Source organism: Schistocerca americana, chromosome X (assembly GCF_021461395.2).
Source record: "Schistocerca americana isolate TAMUIC-IGC-003095 chromosome X, iqSchAmer2.1, whole genome shotgun sequence".
NCBI classification, from domain to species: Eukaryota; Metazoa; Arthropoda; class Insecta; order Orthoptera; family Acrididae; genus Schistocerca; species Schistocerca americana.
This window is the reverse complement of record NC_060130.1, coordinates 911,216,148-911,238,878: the sequence shown is the minus strand read 5'-3', so window position 1 is coordinate 911,238,878 and position 22,731 is coordinate 911,216,148. Positions and strand designations below refer to the sequence as shown.

The 22,731-nt window shown below is 45.9% G+C and overlaps 1 protein-coding gene across 1 annotated transcript in view; it reads right to left on the bottom strand.

Annotated features, from left to right (window-relative positions):
- Nucleotides 1–22,731, bottom strand: part of LOC124555052 (lysophospholipid acyltransferase 5) — a 179,151-nt gene that overhangs the window by 148,446 nt on the left and 7,974 nt on the right. Inside the window, exon 4 of the mRNA XM_047128825.1 lies at nt 9,502–9,617. Coding sequence (XP_046984781.1) covers nt 9,502–9,617 — 116 coding nt within the window. The remainder of the gene's footprint in view (nt 1–9,501; nt 9,618–22,731) is intronic.

The following is a 22,731-nucleotide window of genomic DNA, read 5'->3' as shown; positions in this document are numbered from 1 at the left end:
GGGTGGTTCAATCAGCACCCCAAAAAGTACCATTGAGGAGCCGTAGGACACTAAGGGACTGCATTCCACAGGCTGCCCGGTAAGAGACATGGGTGGAGCAGAAGAACTTCCTATTGAGCATGAGCCCCAAGAATTTTGTAGTGTCAACAAATGGAAGGGCAACAGGCCCAAGGTGTAGAGATGGTGGGAGAAACCATTTGCACTGCCAGAAATTCATATAGACAGTTTTGTCAGTGGAAAATTGAAAGCCATTGGCAATGCTCCAGGAGTGAAGACGATCAAGACAGCGCTGAAGATGCCGCTCAGTGAAACAGGTCTGTGGAGAACTGCAATAGATGACAAAGTCATCGACAAAACGGGAGCTGTAGACGCTCAGCGAGAGACAGGCCATTATAAGGTTAATGGCGATAGCAAAGAGGCTGACGCTCAGGAGGGAACCCTGGGGCACACCATTTTCCTGATAAGGCAGAACCCACACGCACCCTGAAAACTCAATCTTGTAAAAATGCCCAAAGAAAACAGGGCAGGCGCCCACAGAAGACGGAGGATACGCGTTCTACAGCAGCTGTTGTAAGCCTTCTCCAAATCAAAAAACATGGCCACAGTCTGGGATTTCCGCAGAAAGCCATTATGACATGGGTGGACAAAGTAACAAGATGGTCAACTGCAGAACGCCATACTCAAAATCCACACTGTGCATTCATGAGTAAATGGCGTGACTCGAGCTACCACACCAGCTGGGCATGAATCATACGTTCCATCACCTTGCAAATGTAGCTGGTAAGAGAGATGGGACGGTAGCTAGAAGGAAAGTTTCTGTCCTTACCGGGCTTAGGTATGGGTATGACGGTGGCTTCACGCCAGCATCCAGGAAATGTGACCTCAGCCCAGATGCGGTTTTATGTGTTAAGCAGAAAGAGCTAGCCCGCAAGAGAGAGGTGCTGCAACATCTGAATGTGGATAGCGTCAGGCCCTGGCGCGGAGGACTGGGATGAACTGAGAGCACAAGCTAGCTCCCGACAGTGAAGGCGGCACTGAAGCGCTAACGATTCGGATAAGAGAAGTGTATCGCTCGAGCCACCTCCACTCGTTTCCGATGGATGAAGGCAGGGTGATAGTGAGAAGAGCTCGAAACTTTCGCAAAATGGCGGCCCAAGATGTTGGAGATAGTAACAGGATCTACGACGACATCGTCAGTGACTGTCAGGCTAGAAATGGGGGAATGGATCTTGGTTCCAGAGAGCCATCTGAGGTTGGCCCACATGACAGAGGAAGGTGTGGAACTGTTAAATGGACTAGTGAATGAAATCCAACTAGCTCTTTTGCTATCCCGAAGAACTCGACAACACTTTCAACACATCTGTTTATAATGAATACAGTTTTCCAGCGTAAGGTGGCAGTTAAAAATGTGGAGAGCATGTTTTCGTATGCGAATTGCATCGCGGCATGCCTCAGTCCATCACAAGGTACTGGGACATGACATGGCATAGAGGGAGTGCGAGGAATGGAACTATTCTGCAGCAGGAAGGATAACACTGGTGAGATAGTCTGCCTGGTCATCACAGCTAGAGAAATCTTGTTCTGTGAAGGTCGCCAGGGAGGAGTAAAGCTGCCAGTCAGCCTTAGTAAGCTGCCGCTTGGGCATGCATGTGGGTGGGGTAGGTGTCAGCAGATGGAGAGCACACGGGAAATGGTCGCTCGAGTAGGCATCAGTAAGAACGGGCCACTCAAGACGATGGGCAAGCTGGGCAGTGGAAAAGGATAGGTCCAAATGGGAATAGGTGTGCGAGGAGTCAGAAAGGAAAGTGGGTGCTCCAGAGTTGAGGCAGAAGAGGTTTATTATGCGCATTAAAGTTACCGAGTAGCAAAACCTGTGGAGGTAGCTGCCCAATAAGCTGAAGGAAGTTTGCCCTAGTGACATCGAAGGACAGAGGGACATAAATGGTACAGAGGGAGAAAGTCAGGTGGGGAAGGAAAAGGCCGAATGGCAACAGCTTGAAGACAGGTAGTCAGGGAGATGGGCTGACTATGAAGGTCATCACATATGAGCAGCATAATGCTCCCACGAGATGGGATGGCGGTCTCAGGGGGAAGGTAAAAACGAATTGATAATAATGTGAAAGCTCAAAGCGGTCTACATCTACATTTATACTCCGCAAGCCACCCAACGGTGTGTGGCGGAGGGCACTTTACGTGCCACTGTCATTACCTCCCTTTCCTGTTCCAGTCCCATAACACTCCCCTGTGGCACGCCAGAGGGGACGTTAAAGTAACCTCTGGCGTGCCACAGAGGAGTGTTATGGGACCATTGCTTTTCACAATATATATAAATGACCTAGTAGATAGTGTCGGAAGTTCCATGCAGCTTTTCGCGGATGATGCTGTAGTATACAGAGAAGTTGCAGCATTAGAAAATTGTAGCGAAATGCAGGAAGATCTGCAGCGGATAGGCACTTGGTGCAGGGAGTGGCAACTGTCCCTTAACATAGACAAATGTAATGTATTACGAATACATAGAAAGAAGGATCCTTTATTGTATGATTATATGATAGCGGAACAAACACTGGTAGCAGTTACTTTTGTAAAATATCTGGAAGTATCTTGAGGGTGCAATTTCGTTTCCTGAAGGCAGAGTACAAGGGGATGCTGCGATGCTAGAAGCAGTTGTAAATCCTCTTTGTGTGACTGAAGGCTGTGAATGTTCCATTGGAGGACAGTCATAAGGTGTAAGAGATGTAGGGGTGTCAACTCGGTGGCCGCCAAGGGACAGCCGGTGGAGAGTCGTAGTACAGGGCACAGAAGCAGGAGGATCCTACTCCATGTGGTCCACAGAAGCATCGGCATACTTGTGTGGTCTGTCTGTGGAGTCCAACACAGAAAAACTGGGCAGGATCTTCGAGGTGGTGAAGGAGAAGACCGTTTGTCTCTAGCGGACTTCTTCAAGCCCTTCTGGTTAGAGGAAGACTTGGGCATTACTTGGCTGGAGGGGTGGAGGAAGTCTTCTCGGGAGTACTCCTTCTGTCCTTTCCTGCCTGCCGGATGTGTAATGGGTAGCTTCACCCCTTTAGGTGAGAGTATGACCATTTGTTTCACAGCGGGACAGGGGGACGGCGATGCTACCTCGACACTTCACAACCTCAGAGCCAAATTTGAGGCCGCATATCTGCGTGGCCATGTCCCTCATGGAGCGAGGGGTAACAAGAACTGCAAACTACTGGGTAAGGCGATTTTTCCTTTACCTGAATCTCTCGAACAGCCCAGGAGGAGGCGGCATGGCCGCCATTGCAGTTGATACAGCGGGAAGAAGGAGGTGGACATTCACCCTCGTATGCATCCCTGCCACAGGTTATGCATGTGGCTGGGTATCGAGAAGACGTTCTAGTGTGAAGGTAGCCGTGGAGAAGCGAGGCAGCAAGTAGTAGCTGTGCTTGAGAATCGGAAGCTGTCTCTAAAAGCACAGTGCCATTCTATAAACGAGAGCAGGATTTCACAGGGCTAGCAATGGCATCAACACATTTCTGAATAATAAACGGATTGAGCATGGCAAAGGACTGACCGTCTTCAGTACGTGATACCACAAGGAACTGTGGGGCAGTGGGAAGGATCTTCGAATCAGTAGCATCATTACGTTTACGTTTCGTCGATGTCGATGGATATGATGATTGACTCACCATGAGGAAACCCCCGTCCGTGATTGCCAGTGTCTCTGATGGCACGTGCCTTCCAACTGGGGGCCTCCTTCACAAGGGGGTGCACCTACCTTAGGTGAGTGTTCACACCTCAAGTCACACCTCCCGAACACCCGACGGAGGGACCAATGGGCAATCTGGGAAGGTTACCACTCAGGCAATCACCCCTCCCTGGGCCTGGCTTGTACCAGGGGGTACATCCGAACCCTACCTGTTGACCCGGGGCTAGGAATTACGCATTACCCAGTCACCTATTACGCGTCAGATGCATGGGCCGGCCTTCAGGAGAACACAGGGAGGAAGAAGAAAAAAAGAGGACCCTCAAACGCCACAGTGGAGGAATGAGAGGAGAAGGGAAACTAAGAAAGGAAAAGGGAGCCAAAAAGAATGTTGAGACTGTTTGCAGATCAGTGACAGAATGCAGAACATTCCCAATAACTTCACAGACATGTTCCCTAAGGGAGAGGAAAAAGAATAGCAAGAGGATAGACATACAGCATGGAAGAGAAAAAGTGCTGCAAAGGCAGGAGCCCCGTGGTAGCCAAGCACAACCCCGCCAAAAAGTGGCGAGGCCCCCTGGGGGGACACTTTTGTAGGTCGCAGCATGTTTCCTACAGTTGAGTGGGTAGTGCATTAACTGGATAGTATCTGAGGCGTTTTTTTTTTTTTTTAATTTATTATTGATGTGGCTTGGTGAAAAGTATCTAAGGAGGACTCTAATTCTCAGTCTTATGACTGAATTTGCAACAACATGCAGAGTCTTAGGAACATAGGAACATGACAGATTTCTCTGAAATTACCACCCCCTGCCCCCCTCCTCCTTCCTGACCAATTAGAAACATATTTTGATTTTTCATCTGAGCTGTGTTAGTAAAATCACCAATGTCTTTTGTTGGCTAGTGTTTTGGGGATCAAAATCATGACTACTTTTAGCAGATAAGGTGTTAGTACTACCTAACAGCCCATCTGTAACCACGGGGAGTTTTTATGAATATTAGTAAGACCCAGATAAATCCCCACAACAGGCTAAAGCGCAAGATTATATGGAGTCTTACATTCTTGAGAAAGCGCAGCACAACTGGAGAGTCCCAAGAACCACAAGAATTCTCTACAAAGAAGGTAAAACCTAATAACAGGGATGCATAGCTCACCTTAAAATTTGGAATTTTATTCATGTTTCTACACTCCTTATAATCCAGGTATCTGAGCCAAGAACCACACTCTTTTAAATGCATATTGCACTGTCCCATCAAACAGTCATAGCTGAAGAACACATAGCATTTATGTCAACCCTCTAATGCTGGCATTGCTGTATGGTGTGGCCTCGTCCGTGTGAGAGAGCACCACTGTACAGAGAAATGATGTGTCAGCGAACGGACGCATGACACAAGACTATGTGTGATGAGATAAAGTACATTTTTCCCATACTTCTTTTGGATCTGGAATTTTGACTGGTGTGGGCTACATTAGAAGCACATATTTTGTTGGTTGTTATGTTTTAACTTATAAATTACTGCATATTATTATTTTTCATACAACATGTATAATTAATTTTGTGTAATGAAGGTGAGTTCACGTAACTACATCTACATTCTGAACAAGAGAATCGAGCGATGCTCAACAATAAAAAAATGCACCCCATATTGTGTGATGGGTGAGTTACTATTTTTTATGCATGATTATTGGTGTTCAGTTTTATTTCATACATATTATTCTTACTGTTACTATAATTTTATTATTTCATCACATTATCAATCTACAGTCTAGACATAGAAGAAAAATAAACAGTAATATGACTGGAACTGATCATTTCAATAATGGTGTTTTAATGTATTACAAACATACTGTCAGCAAATGAAGAAATAAAAGAAGAAATTGAAACTTTGATTGGCTAGATTACACCTTATAATTTTACATTCTACATCTACATCCATACTCTGCAAGCCACCTGACGGTGTGTGGCGGAGGTACCTTGAGTGCCTCTATCAGTTCTCCCTTTTATTCCAGTCTCGTATTGTTCGTTGAAAGAAAGATTGTCGGTATGCCTCTGTGTGGGTTCTAACCTCTCTAATTTTATGCCCATGGTCTCTTCGTGAGATACACGTAGGAGGGAGCGATATACTGCTTGACTCCTCGGTGAAGGTATGTTCTCAAAACTTCAACAAAAGCCCGTACCGAGCTACTGAGTGTCTCTCTTGTAGAGTCTTCCACTGAAGTTTATCTATCATCTTCCTTTGTTTTCGGACTGCATTTCCTTAGGATTCTTCCAATGAATCTCAATCTGGCATCTGCTTTACCGACGATCAACTTTATATGATCATTCCATTTTAAATCACTCCTAATGCCTACTCCCAGATAATTTATGGAATTAACTGCTTCCAGTTGCTGATCTGCTATATTGTACCTAAATGATAAAGGATCTTTCTTTCTATGTATTCGCAGCACATTACACTTGTCTACATTGAGATTCAATTGCCACTCCCTGCACCATGCGTCAATTCGCTGCAGATCCTCCTGCATTTCAGTACAATTTTCCATTGTTACAACCTCTCGATACACCACAGCATCATCTGCAAAAAGCCTCAGTGAACTTCTGATGTCATCCACAAGGTCATTTATGTATATTGTGAATAGCAACAGTCCTACGACACTCCCCTGCGGCACACCTGAAATCACTCTTACTTCAGAAGACTTCTCTCCATTGAGAATGACATGCTGCGTTCTGTTATCTAGGAACTCTTCAATCTAATCACACAATTGGTCTGATAGTCCATATGTTCTTACTTTGTTCATTAAACGACTGTGGGGAACTGTATTGAACGCCTTGCGGAAGTCAAGAAACACGGCATCTACCTGAGAAATGTCTATGGCCCTCTGAGTCTCGTGGACGAATAGAGCAAGCTGGGTTTCACACGACCGTCTTTTTCGAAACCCATGCTGATTCCAACAGAGTAGATTTCTAGTCTCCAGGAAAGTCACTATACTCGAACATAATACATGTTCCAAAATTCTACAACTGATCGACATTAGAGATATAGGCCTATAGTTCTGCACATCTGTTCGATGTCCCTTCTTGAAAACGGGGATGACCTGTGCCCTTTTCCAATCCTTTGGAACGCTACACTCTTCTAGAGACCTACAGTACACCGCTGCAAGAAGGGGGCCAAGTTCCTTCGTGTACTCGGTGTAAAATCGAACTGGTATCCCATCAGGTCCAGCGGCCTTTCCTCTTTTGAGCGATTTTAATTGTTTCTCTATCCCTCTGTCATCTATTTCGATATCTACCATTTTGTCATCTGTGCAACAATCTAGAGAAGGAACTACAGTGCAGTCTTCCTCTGTGAAACAGCTTTGGAAAAAGATATAGTATTTCGGCCTTTAGTCTGTCATCCTCTGTTTCAGTACCATTTTGGTCACAGAGTGTCTGGACATTTTGTTTTGATCCACCTACCGCTTTGATATAGGACCAAAATTTCTTAGGATTTTCTGCCAAGTCAGTACATAGAACTTTACTTTCGAATTCATTGAACGCCTCTCGCATAGCCCTCCTCACACTACATTTTGCTTCGTGTAATTTTTGTCTGTTTGCAAGGCTTTGGCTATGTTTATGTTAGCTGTGAAGTTCCCTTTGCTTCCGCAGCAGTGTTGTAACTCGGTTGTTGTACCACGATGGCTCTTTTCCATCTCTTACGATCTTGCTTGGCACATACTCATTTAACGCACATTGTACGATGGTTTTGAACTTTGTCCACTGATCCTCAACACTATCTGTACTTGAGACAAAACTTTTGTGTTGAGCCGTCAGGTACTCTGTAATCTGCTTTTTGTCACTTTTGCTAAACAGAAAAATCTTCCTACCTTCTTTAATATTTCTAATCACGGCTGAAATCATCGATGCAGTAACCGCTTTATGATCGCTGATTCCCTGTTCTGCGTTAACTGTTTCAAATAGTTCGGGTCTGTTTGTCACCAGAAGGTCTAATATGTTATCGCCACGAGTAGGTTCTCTGTTTAACTGCTCAAGGTAGTTTTCAGATAAAGCACTTAAAAAAATTTCACTGAATTCTTTGTCCCTGCCACCCGTTGTGAACGTTTGAGTCTCCCAGTCTATATCCAGCAAATTAAAATCTCCACCCAGAACTATAACATGGTGGGGAAATCTACTCGAAATATTTTCCAAATTATCCTTCAGGTGCTCAGCCACAACAGTTGCTGAGCCAGGGGGCCTATAGAGACATCCAATTGCCATGTCTGAGCCTGCTTTAACCGTGACCTTCACCCAAATCATTTCACATTTCGGATCTCCGTCAATTTCCTTCGATACTATTGCACTTCTTATCGCTATAAGCACGCCTCCCCCTTCACTGTCCAGCCTGTCTCTGCGGTATACATTCCAATCTGAGTTTAGGATTTCATTACTGTTTACGTCTGGTTTCAGCCAAGTCCCTATTACTATATGGGTGTTGTGACCGTTTATTAATGAGAGCAGTTCTGGGACCTTTCTATAGACGCTCCTGCAGTTTACTATTAGCACATTAATATTGTTATTCCCTGTTGCATTTTGCCTACTCTTACATTGCCGCGTCTCAGGAGGCGTCTTGTCGGGCCTAGGGAGGGAATTCTCTAACCTAAAAAACCCCCATGTGCACTCCACACGTACTCTGCTACCCTTGTAGCCGCTTCCAGTGTATAGTGCATGCCTGACCTATTCAGGGGGACCCTACATTTCCCCACCCAATAGCGGAGGTCCTCCAACACTCCCCTGTGGCACACCTGAAATCACTCTTACTTCAGGAGACTTCTCTCCATTGAGAATGACATGCTACGTTCTGTTATCTAGGAACTCTTCAATCCAATCACACAATTGGTCTGATAGTTCATATGCTCTTACTTTGTTCATTAAACGACTGTGGGGAACTGTATCAAATATAATATCGAACTGCTTAAAAATTTTGTTTTGTACTGTAGTGAGAACATACTTTCACTGGTCTGTCATATAATGGGCCTTTTCATTATTGTATGCTCTCATAGGTCCATTATACAACTTGTGCTTAAATGGTTAACAGAAAATTGGTAGCAGTGACCAGCCAGCAACTCAGCAATGACTGGATTTGTCAAGCCTGAACCTGGAGATTTCTGGTGAAGATCCCTATGGTGCTCACCATATTACCCATGGAGACAAAGTGGCAAGTGGCTCATGGGCCACTATGGACATGATCACGTGATCATAACCATGGACACAGTAAGGACGGAAATAGTGCATCCTGAAGTATGATGACTCATCAACATCTTATTTTAATATGATATCTTTCAGAGGAGAAATGTTGAGCTCTTCATTACACCTTCCAAGTGATTTATCAGTTTATCCATCAATCATTATTTTACTTTTACCTTCACGAGACTTGCGATTCAAAAATATATATGCTGGTGCATTATCAATTCTTAATTATTTCTGGAAAGATTTTCAACTATTGTTGTTCCTGGTTGTAACACTAATATGGACTTCCTTGATATTAGTTTTTAACACACAAATTTATTGGCAAATGACAGTATGTTTTCTATGATCTGTTTGTAAGTTATATCTTCTTAAGACACATATAAGTGTCTCACAGCAAAAGAACACCGGTCTCAATCGGACAGTTTCACTTCAAGAACTGGAATAAGGTAGAGAAAGTTAAAATTTCTAAACGCAGTCAATATGGCTGATTATTAATTTTTTAAGAAAATTTTTCTCTGTTATGACATCCATTGCCCTACTACAATATAACACTTTCGATAATAGAAAGATAATTCTAATTTAAGCATTACTTACATCAGGCTTGGCCCCATCATAAATATCGAAGACCAAGCCAATCAATCTTAATGTTAGGACACACTGAGCCATTGTCCATTTAATATCATACGTTTCTGTTCCAGTCAAATAGTACCCTGAAACAAATTCCAAACAATACAGACATTTACTAACACATTAAATTAGAGGGAAGAAGGCAACCACTTGCTTAACCAATCTGGCACAGTCGATGACATACCACAGCAGTTCTTATTATCATAATAAAAAGTTACACGAAGAAAGGAGACTTATTTATTAAATTAACTCTAAGGTTCCATTCATACTGTGCATGTAAACAGGCTGGGCCACAGTAAGCCAAATGAAGCAGCTTAGGAACAAACATAGATTCTGCAAACAAATGTCATGTAAAACCCAGCTCACTCTGTTTGTCAATGAGACCCAAAAGGGAGTGCATAAGGGTTGATATTGTGTTCCTTGACTTCCAGAAGCTGCCCAGTACAGTTTACAAGCATACAGAACATCATTCCAGCTTTGTGATGGGACTGAAGAGGTCCTACCAAACAGAACACAGTAAGCTATCCTCAATGCAGAAAAATCTTCAGACGGTAATTTAGTGTATCCAAATGGAGTGTTATAGGACTATTAATTTTCACAATATACATGAATGACCAAGTGGATAACATCAGAGACTTAATGAGGCTGTATGCATATGATGCTATTGTACTTAGAGAAGTCACAACATTAGACAATTGTAGAAAAATGCAAGATTGGCACGGGATTGAAGTTCGGTACAGGGATTGGCAGTTGATCTAAACATAAATAAATATAAGGTACTCCACATAAACAGGTGGAACAACCCAGCACTGTATATGGGATACTTAACAGCATGGTCATCAACACCCTTATAAGACGTCAGCATGCCAGTCTCATCAGGGAGGTTGGGGTGAGGACTGAGTGGTCGATGGCTGGCAAAGTTGCTTATAATGCATTAAAATTGACTTATTAATTGTAAAAGCCGCTGTCATGATGCACTGAACTATGACACAGAAAATACATCAACAAAAATGCTAAACTGCCTGGACGAGCTACCCACTCAAAGCATACTAAACTCCCCTCCCCTGGAATTTACGTATGAGACCCAAAATTTAACAGAATTTGAAAACCCATGCCACACTGGTGTTGGCTTCGGCAAGGATGGTGGGCAGATCTCCCATCAAACTAAGGGTTGCCCCTATGTCAGTATAAATAACGTAGTAGTTAAAACATACTGGATCGAAAGTGTTAAACTACAAACTTCACGGTGTGGTGGATATTCCCGCTGGAGGATGAAACTATTTGTTAATGGGCTGTGTCCTATTCACAGTTTGGTGAGCAGCATATCCTTCCATTTGAGAGGTTGGCACAAAGTCCGCCATACCTGTGTGGTTGGTTTAATTGCTCACAGTTTGGTTTTTACCACTTCCAACTATTCGGTTTCCAATTGATGCATGTTGCTGTGTCAGACGATTGATTGATTGGTTGTTTAAAAGAGAGGGGGGAGGGGGGGAGGGACCAAACTGGTAGGTCATTGGTCCCTCGTTCCGATTAAAATAATTCCACAAGGATGGGAGTAAAATAATCGAGACATACGAAACACAGCTGGGAGAAAGGAGAAAACCACAAGAATGGCAGAATGGCAACAAACACTAAAATGGACAAAATCCGGCAAGAAAACCAGAGAGACACAAGAAACTTGGAGAAGAGGTCAAAACAAGAGAGCAGTTTACCTTGACTGGCTGACCATAAGAATAAAAACGAGAAGCCAGCCACTCTACAATGCATTAAAACCTCCAGGGTGGAGGACACAGAGGGACAAAGGACATGTGCTAAAATTTAGATCAAACGATAAATCACACCCTCACGAATAAAATGTAAAACTAACTCAGCCGATGAGGCATAGTCAGATAAAATTGGCGGCAACGAGTCCAGTAACCGAAGATTTCGTCGCCGGGCTGTCAAAGTGGGATAGTGCACCAGAATATAGGCCACTGTCAACTGAGTGCTGCATCGACACCGAGGCAAGTCTTCACAGCGCAGAAGGTTGCAGTGAGTCGCCTAAGCATGGCCAATGCGGAGCCAGCAGAGAATCACAGAGTATTCGCGAGAGGCCCGCATGGAGGAATGCCACACATTCATAATCTCCATAATGGTACGCAGTTTGTTGTGCGTACTGAGATTAAGCCATTCCGTCTTCCAAAACCTGGCGACATAAAAATGAACTCATGTCAGTTATTGAAATGCCCATCTCCATAAGCAGTTTCCATGTAGCCTGTTCGGCCAGCCTGTCAGCAAGTTCGTTTCCTGGGATTCTGACGTGTCCTGGGATCCACACAAACACCACTGAATGACCAGACCGTTCCAGGGCACAGATGGACTCAGGGATGGTCACTACCAGAGGATGACAGGGGTAGCACTGGTCGATAGCTTGTAGGCTACTCAAGGAGCCAATACACAGAAGAAATGACTCCCAGGGCATGAACGGATGTGTTCAAGAGCACGAGATATGGCCACCAGCTCTGCAGTGAAAACACTGCAGCCATCAGGCAAGGAATGCTGTTCAATTTCCATGGAGATACACGAAGCCAATGTGATCATCAGCCCTTGACCCATCAGTGTAAACCACTTCGTGGCCTCAACACATGTCAAGAATCAAGATGAAGTGACAGCGGAGAACCGTAGGATGAACTGAGTCCTTTGGGCCATGTGAAAGGTCCAGGCAAAGCTGTGGCCTAGGTGTACACCATGGAGGTGTACGCAATTGGACCCCGAGTATAGGTGGTAAAGGCAAGGACTCCAGTTCAGATAAAAGGGATTGGACGTCAACTGCAATTGTAAGCCTTGACCTGGGCCATCGATGCGAGAGATGAACTGTGTGTGGGAAATGGAGACAGTAATTCGGATGTGCAGGAGAACTACGAACGTATGAAATGCAACTGGTGAGCAGTTGTGCACGCCTGACCTGCAACGGAGGGACTCCAGCCTCCACACAGAGGCTGGTCACCAGACTTGTCCTAAAAGCTCCCGTCACTAGTCGAACACCACAGTGGTGCACTGGGTCGAGTAAACGCAATGCTGAGGGTGCTGCCGAACCATAATCCAGACTCCCATAGCCAAGGCAGGATTGAACAAGGGCTCTGTATAGCTGCAGCAGCATAGAGCGATCTGCACCCCAGTTGGTGTTGCTCAAGCAGCGGAGGGCATTGAGGTGCTGCCAGCACTTCTGCTTAAGCTGATGAAGGTGAGGAAGCCAAGTCAATCGGGCATCGAAAACCAGTCCTAAAAATCGACATGTCTCCACTACAGTTTGTGGATCGTCACTGACGTAAAGTTCCGGTTCCGGACGAATGGCACGATGCCGACAGAAGTGCATAACACACGACTTTGCAGCCGAAAACCGAAATTCGTGGGCCAGAGCCCATGACTGTGCCTTGTGGATGGCTCCCTGTAGGCACCGCTCAGCAGCAGGAACAGTACGAAATGTGGAAGTCGTCTGCAAACAGAGGGTAAGACGGACGGCCCTACAGCTGCTGCTAGAGCGTTAATGGCTACTAAAAATAGAGATTCACTCAATATGGAGCCCTGCGGGACCCCATTCTCCTGGATACGGAGGGGGGGGGGGGGGGGGGGGGGGGGGGGAGGGGGGACTATGGGAGGCACCACCTTGGACATGGAAAGTACAGAGCGAAAGGAAATTCTGGATAAAAATTGGGAGCGAGCCTCGAATACCCCACTCGTATAATGTACCAAGAATATGATGTTGCAAGGTGGTGTCATACGCGTTTCGTAAATCAAAAAAAGACGGCAACAAGGTGTTGGCATCTGGAAAAGGCTGTTCGGATGGCAGACTCAAGGGACACAAGATTATCAGTGGTAGAGCTACCCAGGCGGAAGAAGCCCTGGCACGGAGCCAGTATGCCACGTGACTCCAGGACTCAACCCAACCGCCGAAACACATACGTTCCAGCAGCTTACACAGAATGTTGGTGAGGCTGATGGGCTGATAGCTATCCACATCAAGCGGGTTTTTGCCAGGTTTGAGCACTGGTATCATAGTGCTCTCCTGACAGTGCGATGGAAAGACGCCATTGCACCAGATCTGGTTGAAGATCACAAGGAGATGTCGCTTGTAATCAGACGAGAGATGTGTAATCATTTGACTGTGGATCCGATTGGGCCCAGGAGCTGTGTCGGAGCAATGTGCAAGGCCACTGAGGAGCTCCCACTCTTTAATGGGTCATTACAGGGTTCACTGTGGTGTGTAGTGAACGAGAGAACTTTCCCTTCCATCCGCCATCTGAGAGGGCAAAAGGCTGGAGGGTAATTCTCCAATGCAGAGACACAAGTTTAGTGCTCGGCAAAGTACTAGGCAATCACATTTGCGTTGGTAGATAACACACCATTTATGTTAACACTGGGGACACCTGTTGCGGTGTGGTGCCCAAAAACTCATTTGACCTTTGCCCAGATTTGGGAAGGTGACGCATGGCACCCAATGGTCGAGATGTACCTCTCCAAACACTCCTGCTTCCGCCTTTTGCTAATCTGGCAAACGTGGCACAGAGCTGTTTAAAGGTTATGAGGTGCCCCAGGGAAGGGTGCCACTTATGCCACTGTAGAGCTAGCCGATGCTCTTTAATTGCCTCAGCGACTTCAGGAGACCACCAAGGGACTGTCTTTCGCCAGGGGCACTCTAAAGAACAAGGCATTGCGTTTTCTGCCGCAGAAACGATCACTGTAGTTACCTTCTCAACCACCACGTCAATGTTACCATGAGGGGGAGACTCAATGGTGACAACAGAGGTGAAGGTTTCCCAGTCTGCTTTGTTTAAAGCCCATCTGGGCAGGCGTCCGTAGGCCTGATACCGGGGCAGTGACAGGAAGATGGGGAAGTGGTCACTACAACACCGGTCGTCATGTGCTCTCCAGTGGATAGATGGGAGAAGGTCAGGACTGCAAACCAAGAGATCAATGGGTGAATATGTGTCATGTGCCACACTGAAATGTGTGGTGGTCCCAGTATTTAAGAGGCAGCAGAGGTCGAGCTGTGACAGTAAATTTTCAACATCTCTGCCTCGGCCAGTAAGAACTGTACCACCCCACAAGGGGTTATGAGTGTTAAAATCTCCGAAAAGTAGGAGAGGTTTAGGGAGTTGATCAATCAGTACAGCCAGTGCATTCTGGGGTGCTGCACCATCTGGGGGAAGATATACGAGGGCGGTTCAGAAAGTAACCTCCGATTGGTCACAGTGCGGGTTGTGGGGGGAGTAGCGACGCCATCTGTGCGTTCACGCACTCAACAGGTCAGTCGGCATCAAGCCGTGGTCGAGTGAACGTTGTACCTGCGCTAGTTTAGTTTTTGTGGCAGTTTGAAATGTGTGCTGCAATAGGAAACCCCGCCAAATGTGAAGTGCGTGCTGTCATAAGGTTTTTTACAGCCAAAGGATATTCTGCAGCAGCTATTCACCGTGAGCTTTGTGCCGTGTACGGACCAAGAGTTATGAGTGAAGGAGTTGTCCGTGAATGGGTACGTTTATTTAAAAGCGGACGAGAAAACGTTCATGATGAAGAGAGGAAAGAGAGGAGTGGTAAACCATCATTGGTGACTGACGAACTCGTTCAGAGAGTTGATACAAAAGTTCGTGAAAATTGACGTTTCTCAATGTCAGAGTTGTCTACTGGTTTTCCACAGATTTCTAAGACTCTCTTGTACGAGATAGTGACAGCAAGATTGGGTTACCGTAAGTTCTGTGCACGATGGGTGCCCAAAATTGTTACCGACCACCACAAAACTCAAAGAATGGCCTCTGTATTAGACTTTCTGTCACGTTATGAGGACGAAGGAGAACCATTGTTAAACAGAATCGTGACCGGTGACGAAACCTGGATTAAGTACGTGAACCCTGAGACAAAAGAACAATCAAAGATGTGGGCACATTCAAATTCGCCTACCAAACCAAGAAAAGCCTCGCAAGACTTTTCTGCCAGAAAACTGATGGCAACGGTGTTTTGGGATGCCAAAGGGGTGTTGTTGGTTGAATTCATGGAACGTGGTACGACCATTAATCAAGACGTGTACTGTGAAACAATAAAAAAGTTACGACGGGCTATACAGAACAAACGCCGTGGTATGCTGACTTCCGGTATCGTTTTTTTGCACGATAACGCCCGTCCTCACTCTGCTCGCAGAACAACGGCCCTTCTTGAGTCCTTCAAGTGGGACGTTATCAACCATCCACATTACAGCCCAGACCTGGCGCCAAGTGATTATCACCTCTTCATGCATTTGAAGAAATGGCTCGGGTCACAGCGGTTTGATGACGACGAAGAGCTCAAAGATGCGGTCACAGGCTGGCTCCAGGCACAAGCGGGTGATTTTTATGCAGAAGGAATTTCAAAGCTTGTGAAGAGATACGATAAGTGCCTCAATCGCTATGGAGACTATGTAGAAAAATAGTGCAAAGATGTAGTTGTAAGATGTATATATTAAAATATTTTTATTTAACTTGGTGTATTTTTTTAAATCAACCGGAGGTTACTTTCTGAACGGCCCTCGTACATTGCAGACAGTTATTTCCTGCGTCGTCCTTACCCTGACAGCCACAGCTTTAAGAGGGATTTGAAGGGTCACAGGTTCACTGCATACTGAGTTCACGAAATAGACACAAACTCCACCTGACACTCTACTATAGTTGCTACGGTTCCTGTAATATTCCTTATAGCCATAGAGGGTAGGGGCCCGCATTTCTGGGAACCAGGTTTCCTGGAGGGCAATGCAGAAAGCAGGTGTAAAACTTAACAGTTGCCGTAGCTCAGCCAGATGATGGAAAAAACCACCACAATTCCACGGGAGGATGACACGAGACTGGGAAGGCATGAAGCGTGCAAGGAGGCAAGTTATGCCTCAGGGTCACCTGCTGCCTTCGACTGAGTATTTGTAGGCATTTCTATGGTGGATGAGGCGTCAGTGAGATCCAGGTCTGCGAGAGACTCTAAGATCTCCACTGCATCCGCAGATGCAGAACTGATAGGGAGTGGTGGTGCTGGGGCCACCAGAGGGTTCTGTTTCTTATCAGACTTCTTCTTAGTTTGCTTGATCTCTCGCTTCTCTTTAGGGGTTTGCTGGGAAGATTTCTGTGAAGCAGCTTCAGTCAGAACGTGAGGCTCTTTGTCCAGCAGCTTTTGGCTCCTTAACCCATTGGCAAGTGTCCGCCGTGGCATTAGTGGAGACCTTGGGAGAGAGGGCCCCAAGGGACCCCTTCCGCACGAGAGAAGTCAGAGGAGGCTGTTGCTTCTCCGGCAGGGGGGAGGGGACCAATGTCCCCCGCGTTTGGGGGGCCTTGCTCCCGAAGTAGGTACTTTGGGGAGTAATGGAGGAAGATTTGCCCCCTACCACCAAGGGGGCAGATGTATTCTGGTGGCCCGGATGGCCCATTGCTCATGGCACAGAGTGAGGAACCACTGGCACTTGGGAAGGCAATGGTGATGTAGCTGCAGCATATGTCAACATCAACTGAATGGGGTGTAATCTTTCGAATTTACGTTTAGCCTCTGTGTAAGTCAACTGGTCCAGGGTCTTGTACTCCATGATTTTCTGCTCCTTTTGGAGTACTGGGCAGTCTGGTGAGCAGGGGAGGTGGTGCTCTCCATACTTGATGCAAGTGGGAGGTGGTGCACATGGAGTATCTGGGTGCAGTGGATATCCACAGTCTTGACATGTAGCACTGGAAGTGCCACAGGAAGACATGTGCCCCAACTTCCAGCACTTAAAGCACCGCATAGGGGGAGGGACGTAACGTTTAGAGTCACAGCGGTAAAACATCTTGACCTTTTCAGGCAATGAATCACCCTCAAAGGCAAAGATGAAGGCACCGGTAGCAAACCTGTTGTCTTTGGGTCCCCTGTAAACGCGCCAGATGAAATGAACACCCCGCCATTCTAAATTGGCGAGGTGCTCGTCGTCAGACTGCAAGAGGAGGTCACGATGGAAAATAATCCGCTGGACCATGTTGAGGCTTTTATGGGGAGTGACAGAAACAGGAATATCACCCAGTTTGTCACAGGTGAGTAACGCTTAGGCTGGGACTGGGGATGCTGTCTGAATCAAGACTGCACCGTTTCGCATCTCGGATAACGCTGTCACTTCTCTAAACTTATCCTCAAGGTGTTCAACAAAAAATTGAGGCTTTGTAGGTAGAAAAGAGTCCCCATCGGTTCTGCTACAGACTAAAAACCGAAGCGAATATGGCTCTCTCGGTTCTGTAGCTCTACGTTCCTCCCATGGTGTAGCGAGGGAGGGAAACAATTTAGGGTCATACCTCTCGGCATTGTATTCTATCTTGCCCTTCTTAGAGACTGCTGGTGCCATACGGTCACCAGCAAGAGATGGCTTAGCCTGCTTCATTGCGGGTCACCTGCCCTGATGCCACGCACAATGATCAGAGGTTCTCCCCACGGGTGCCAACCCAGCCACAGCAAAGGCCAACTGCTAAGATGGCTGTTGCCAGGAGTGCTGGTGCCCCAGGAAGACAGGCATCTACTCCTTGGCATAAATGGGGAGTTTACAGCTCAGGCATCAGCAGTGGGATCCCTGTGGTGTCAGGGGGCTACCACCAAATGGGTACATGACGGCCCCACCATAACGGACTGGCTACCGTGCTGGATACTGGGTGCAGAGAAATCCAATATTGTCATGGGGGTGAAAGAGGACAGGAGACAACGGAAGCAGATGACATACCCTGGAAAGTGTCCTCGCCCAAATAGTTGAATCGCAGGTGGAGATGCAGAGCCATGACAAGAGAGTCAGGAGATCAAATTTAAGGGCACTAGTGCACCACGTATGGCGTCCCTCCCCATATGGCCTGAACTGTAGAATTTTGAAAGTGGCAGGTCAAACCATAGAATGGGACGTGAACTCATATGGCCGAAAAGTGAGACACTCCTTTTAGTCACCGCTTACAACAGGCAGGAATACCTCGGGCCTATTCTAACCCCCTGGCCCGCAGGGGGAGGACTGCATGGAAGACTTCCACACATTCGTAGTCTCCTTAATGACACGCAGTTTGTAGTGCATACTGAGACTATGCCATCTACCAAAGCTGAAAAACCTGGCGACATAAAAACAAACACAGATCAGTTATTGGAATGCCGATCTCCATAAGAGGAGCTGAAGAAGACTTATGCTTCTCCGGCTGAGAAGTGGGAACTGATGTCCCCGATGGTTGGGGGGTGTTGCTCCTGAAGTAGGTTGTGCAGGAGCAACAGGGAGGAAAGTGCCCCCCCCCCCCCTACCACCACCACCACCACCATCAATGGGGCAGGTGGAGTCTGACGGCTCTGAGAGCCAACTGTATGCAGCAGAACAGAAGATGGTAGTACCGTTGTCGTAGTGGTGACCTAGGTTGATGTCATATTCACAGGATGTAGTCGCTCATATTTTCCCTTAGCCTCACTGTAGGTCAGTCAGTCCAGGGTCTTTTATTCCATTATTTTCCTTTCTTTCTGGAGAATCCTGCAATCTGGCGAGCAAGGCAAATGGTGCTCTCCACAGTTGACACAGATGGGAGGCGGAGCACCGGGAGCATTGGGATGTGAAGGGCGTCCACAATCCCGACAGGTGACACTGGAAGTACAGCGGGAAGACATATGGCGGAACTTCCAGCACTTAAAGCACTGCATCGGGGGAGGGATATGTGGCTTTACGTCACAGCAGTAGACCATCACCTTGACCTTCTCGGGTAATGTAATGTGTCACCCTCGAAGGCCCAGATGAAGGCACTGATGGCAACCTGATTATCTCTCGGACCCTGGTGGACACGCCAGATGAAATGGACACCTCGCTGTTCTAAATTGGCGTGCAGCTCATTGTCAGACTGCAAAAGGAGGTCCCTGTGTAATATGATACCCTGGACCATATTAAGCTCTTATGGGGTGTGATAGAAACAGAAACATCCCCCAACTTGTCACAGGGGAGTAGTGCCCATGACTGGGCAGAGGATGCTGTTTTGATGAATACTGACCCTAACCACATTTTTGACAAGCCATCCACTTCCCCAAAATTGTTCTCTAAATGTTCCACATAAAAACTGAGATTTCATTGACAAGAAAGATGCCCCATCAACTCTCATACATACGAGGTACTGGGATGAATAAGCTTCATTACCATCCTTAGCCTGGTGTTCCTCCCATGATGAGGCCAGGGGGGAGGGGGGACAACTTGGAGTCGTATTTCTTAGCATTGAAGTTAGACCTTGACCACTTACAGACTGCTGGTGTTTGACCACCAGCAAGAGATGACGTACTACGCTTCATGGCGTGTCATCTGCCTTGATGCCACCCACACTGAGCAGGGGCCCTCCCCATGGGTGCCACCCAGCTGCAGCAAAGGCAGGATGGCCATTGCCGGGAGTCCCGATGCCCCGGGGTGACGAGTATCTACTCCTTGGCATACATGTGGAGTTAACAGTGCAGGCATCAGCAGAGTGATCCCTACAACACACAGGGCACATGGTGGGCCCATCACAACGGACTGGCTACCATGCTGGACATCAGGCGCAAATGAGCTAAGAAGTTCATCATCATCGACAGTGCAGAAAGCGATACTGCACAGAGGATGGAGGAATATGCACCCAGGAGGGTGACCTTGCCCAACAGCTGGAGAACGAGCGGAAGTGCAGGTCCACATCAACGAAGGATGCAAGAGGTCTCAGTGCATGATGGACATTATGCACCATGAAAGGCGCCCTTGCCCAATTGGCTCGCTCTTTGGGAAAATTTTGAAAAATGGAGGTCATACCTTACAGGGGACTATCACATAAGGACTCCTTTTAGTCACCTCTTATGACAGGCAGGAATACCTCGGGCCTATTCTAACCCTCGGACCGACAGGGGACTGTGTCAGATGAGATGATGGCATGCAAGTGAACAGAACATCAAAGTAGAACACCATCCCTACATGCTTCTTTGGCTTCTGTGTTTGTTGCATCATTTCCCCGTATCGTGAGCTGCTCAAGTACCCCCAAAAAGACCACTTCTGTGCCTTGATGTTGGATCTGTTGTAAGATGTCATGGAAGATCTGAATCATCTAGTCTAACCAATCACTGGAATCAGTCACTTCTATTAAATATCAGTGTGTGTGTGTGTGTGTGTGTGTGTGTGTGTGTGTGTGTGTGTGTGTGTGTGTGTGTGTGTGTACAAAGCAATTGAAAGTGGAATGACCTCCTAAAACTAATTGCAGGTCAGGCAGATGCCAGCCAGATTCATTGAAAGAAACCTCAGGAAGTGCAGTAAACCCACAGAGGAGGTGGCTTACAAAAACCTTTTTTGATTGATTCTTTGAAAGTTCTAATTAGTCATTAACAAACTGCACCATATGTGACTGGTAAAGGAAACAGAGAAGATCCATGGAAGAGTGGCATGTTCTGTTACAGATTTGTTTTGTACGTGTGAATGCCTCCCTGAGATGGCAGAACTCCAGTGGCAGAAGCTCAAGAGTTGCAGTGTGCATTATAGTGTCACTTACTATTAAAATTCTCAGAAAACACGTTCCCAGAAGAGTCAACCAAAATATTGCTTGCTCGTATGTATATCTCACAGAAAGACCATTACGGGAAAATGATCTGAGCTCGCATCAAGGCTTACCTACAATTGTTCTTCTAGTGCACCATACACAATTGGAACACACAATGGGGTAAATGACAACCGTACACACTTTACTCTCCACCACACACCATAGGGAGGCTTGTCAAATATAGGTGTAGATGTGTTAGATTTTAGTAACTTCATGAGACTGCGAGATAATATATTGTGTGTGTGTGTGTGTGTGTGTGTGTGTGTGTGTGTGTGTGTGTGTGTTTTACCAACACAAATTTCAAAAAAGAAGAATTCAAGACAAGATCAAAGCTCATTTTATTATTACATCCAATCAGTTACATGAATATATAAGATGCATCTACAACTGAGCGGGTCTGGAAAAAACTGGAACAAGCTTTGGATGACAGTGGTTTAAACAAGCAAGTGGTATTATTGAGAGACCTTATTACCACTATTTTGGTATCATCTAAAAATGTTTAATATATGTGAACAAAATCATGTCAACCACTTGTAAATTAAGAAATATTAAATTTGACATCTTGGGTTGTCGGGTGTTCTGCCGGATATCAGCGTCGTACTTGCACGATATTTCGGTCACGTAGCTCGAGACCTCCATCAGGTGCGACCTGATGAAGGTCTCGAGCTACGTGACCGAAATATCGTGCAAGTACGACGCTGATATCCGGCAGAACACCCGACAACCCAAGATGTCATTAGATCGCCGGGAAAGCCTGAAGAGTTACAATATTAAATTTCATTCACTGATGAGTGACTTGGAACATTAATGTTGGATGGGTTGCCTGAAACACACAAACCTATCGTAATGGGAACTGAAAGCTCAGGAATCAAAATCAGTGCGGACCTTATAAAAACAAAGCTTTTATGAGAAGTAACAGATGTGTAGAATTCGGCATTCTTCAGAGGAAAATGGCATGTTAAAGGGAAACAGGTCAACAGCAAAACACAAGAAAATGCAATAAACAGTCACAGTGTTTCAATTGCAACAAATAGGGGCACACTGCCAGACAGTGCCACATATTTGAACATAAAACTTTCATCGCAGGTTTTACAGCTTCTTCACATTCAATTAATTCGGACGTATGGTATATGTACTCATGCACTGCAATGCATATTCTCACAATTGTGACCAGATGTACGATGTATGAAGCCAATCAATACCTACCATAACTGTTGGCAATAAGATATCGCTTCCTGTAGAAAGTCTGGAAAATGTCTAACTGAGACTGAATGGTGACAAAAACAGAAGAATTCAGGGAAGAGATGTATTACATGTACCAAAACTTGCTGCTAATCTTTTTTCAATTAATGTAATAGTAAAAAACGAATGCCACTTAAATTTTAGACATACTGGCTGCGACGTATACAAAAGAGAGGGAGCATTAGCAGGTTGAGCGACACTGATAAATATTTTGTATTTGCTAAACACAAACAGAGAAGTGATTGCAAATCTAATGTGTTCTCATGATTTAAATTCTATTATCCTGTGACACTGGCATATTTGAATTTTATAGATGTAAATAAATATTAGATGGTACCAAGGACATAAGTTTGCCTTCTGCTGGTAGTAAAGAGCCTGCCACATGCATGGTATGTCTTTAAGT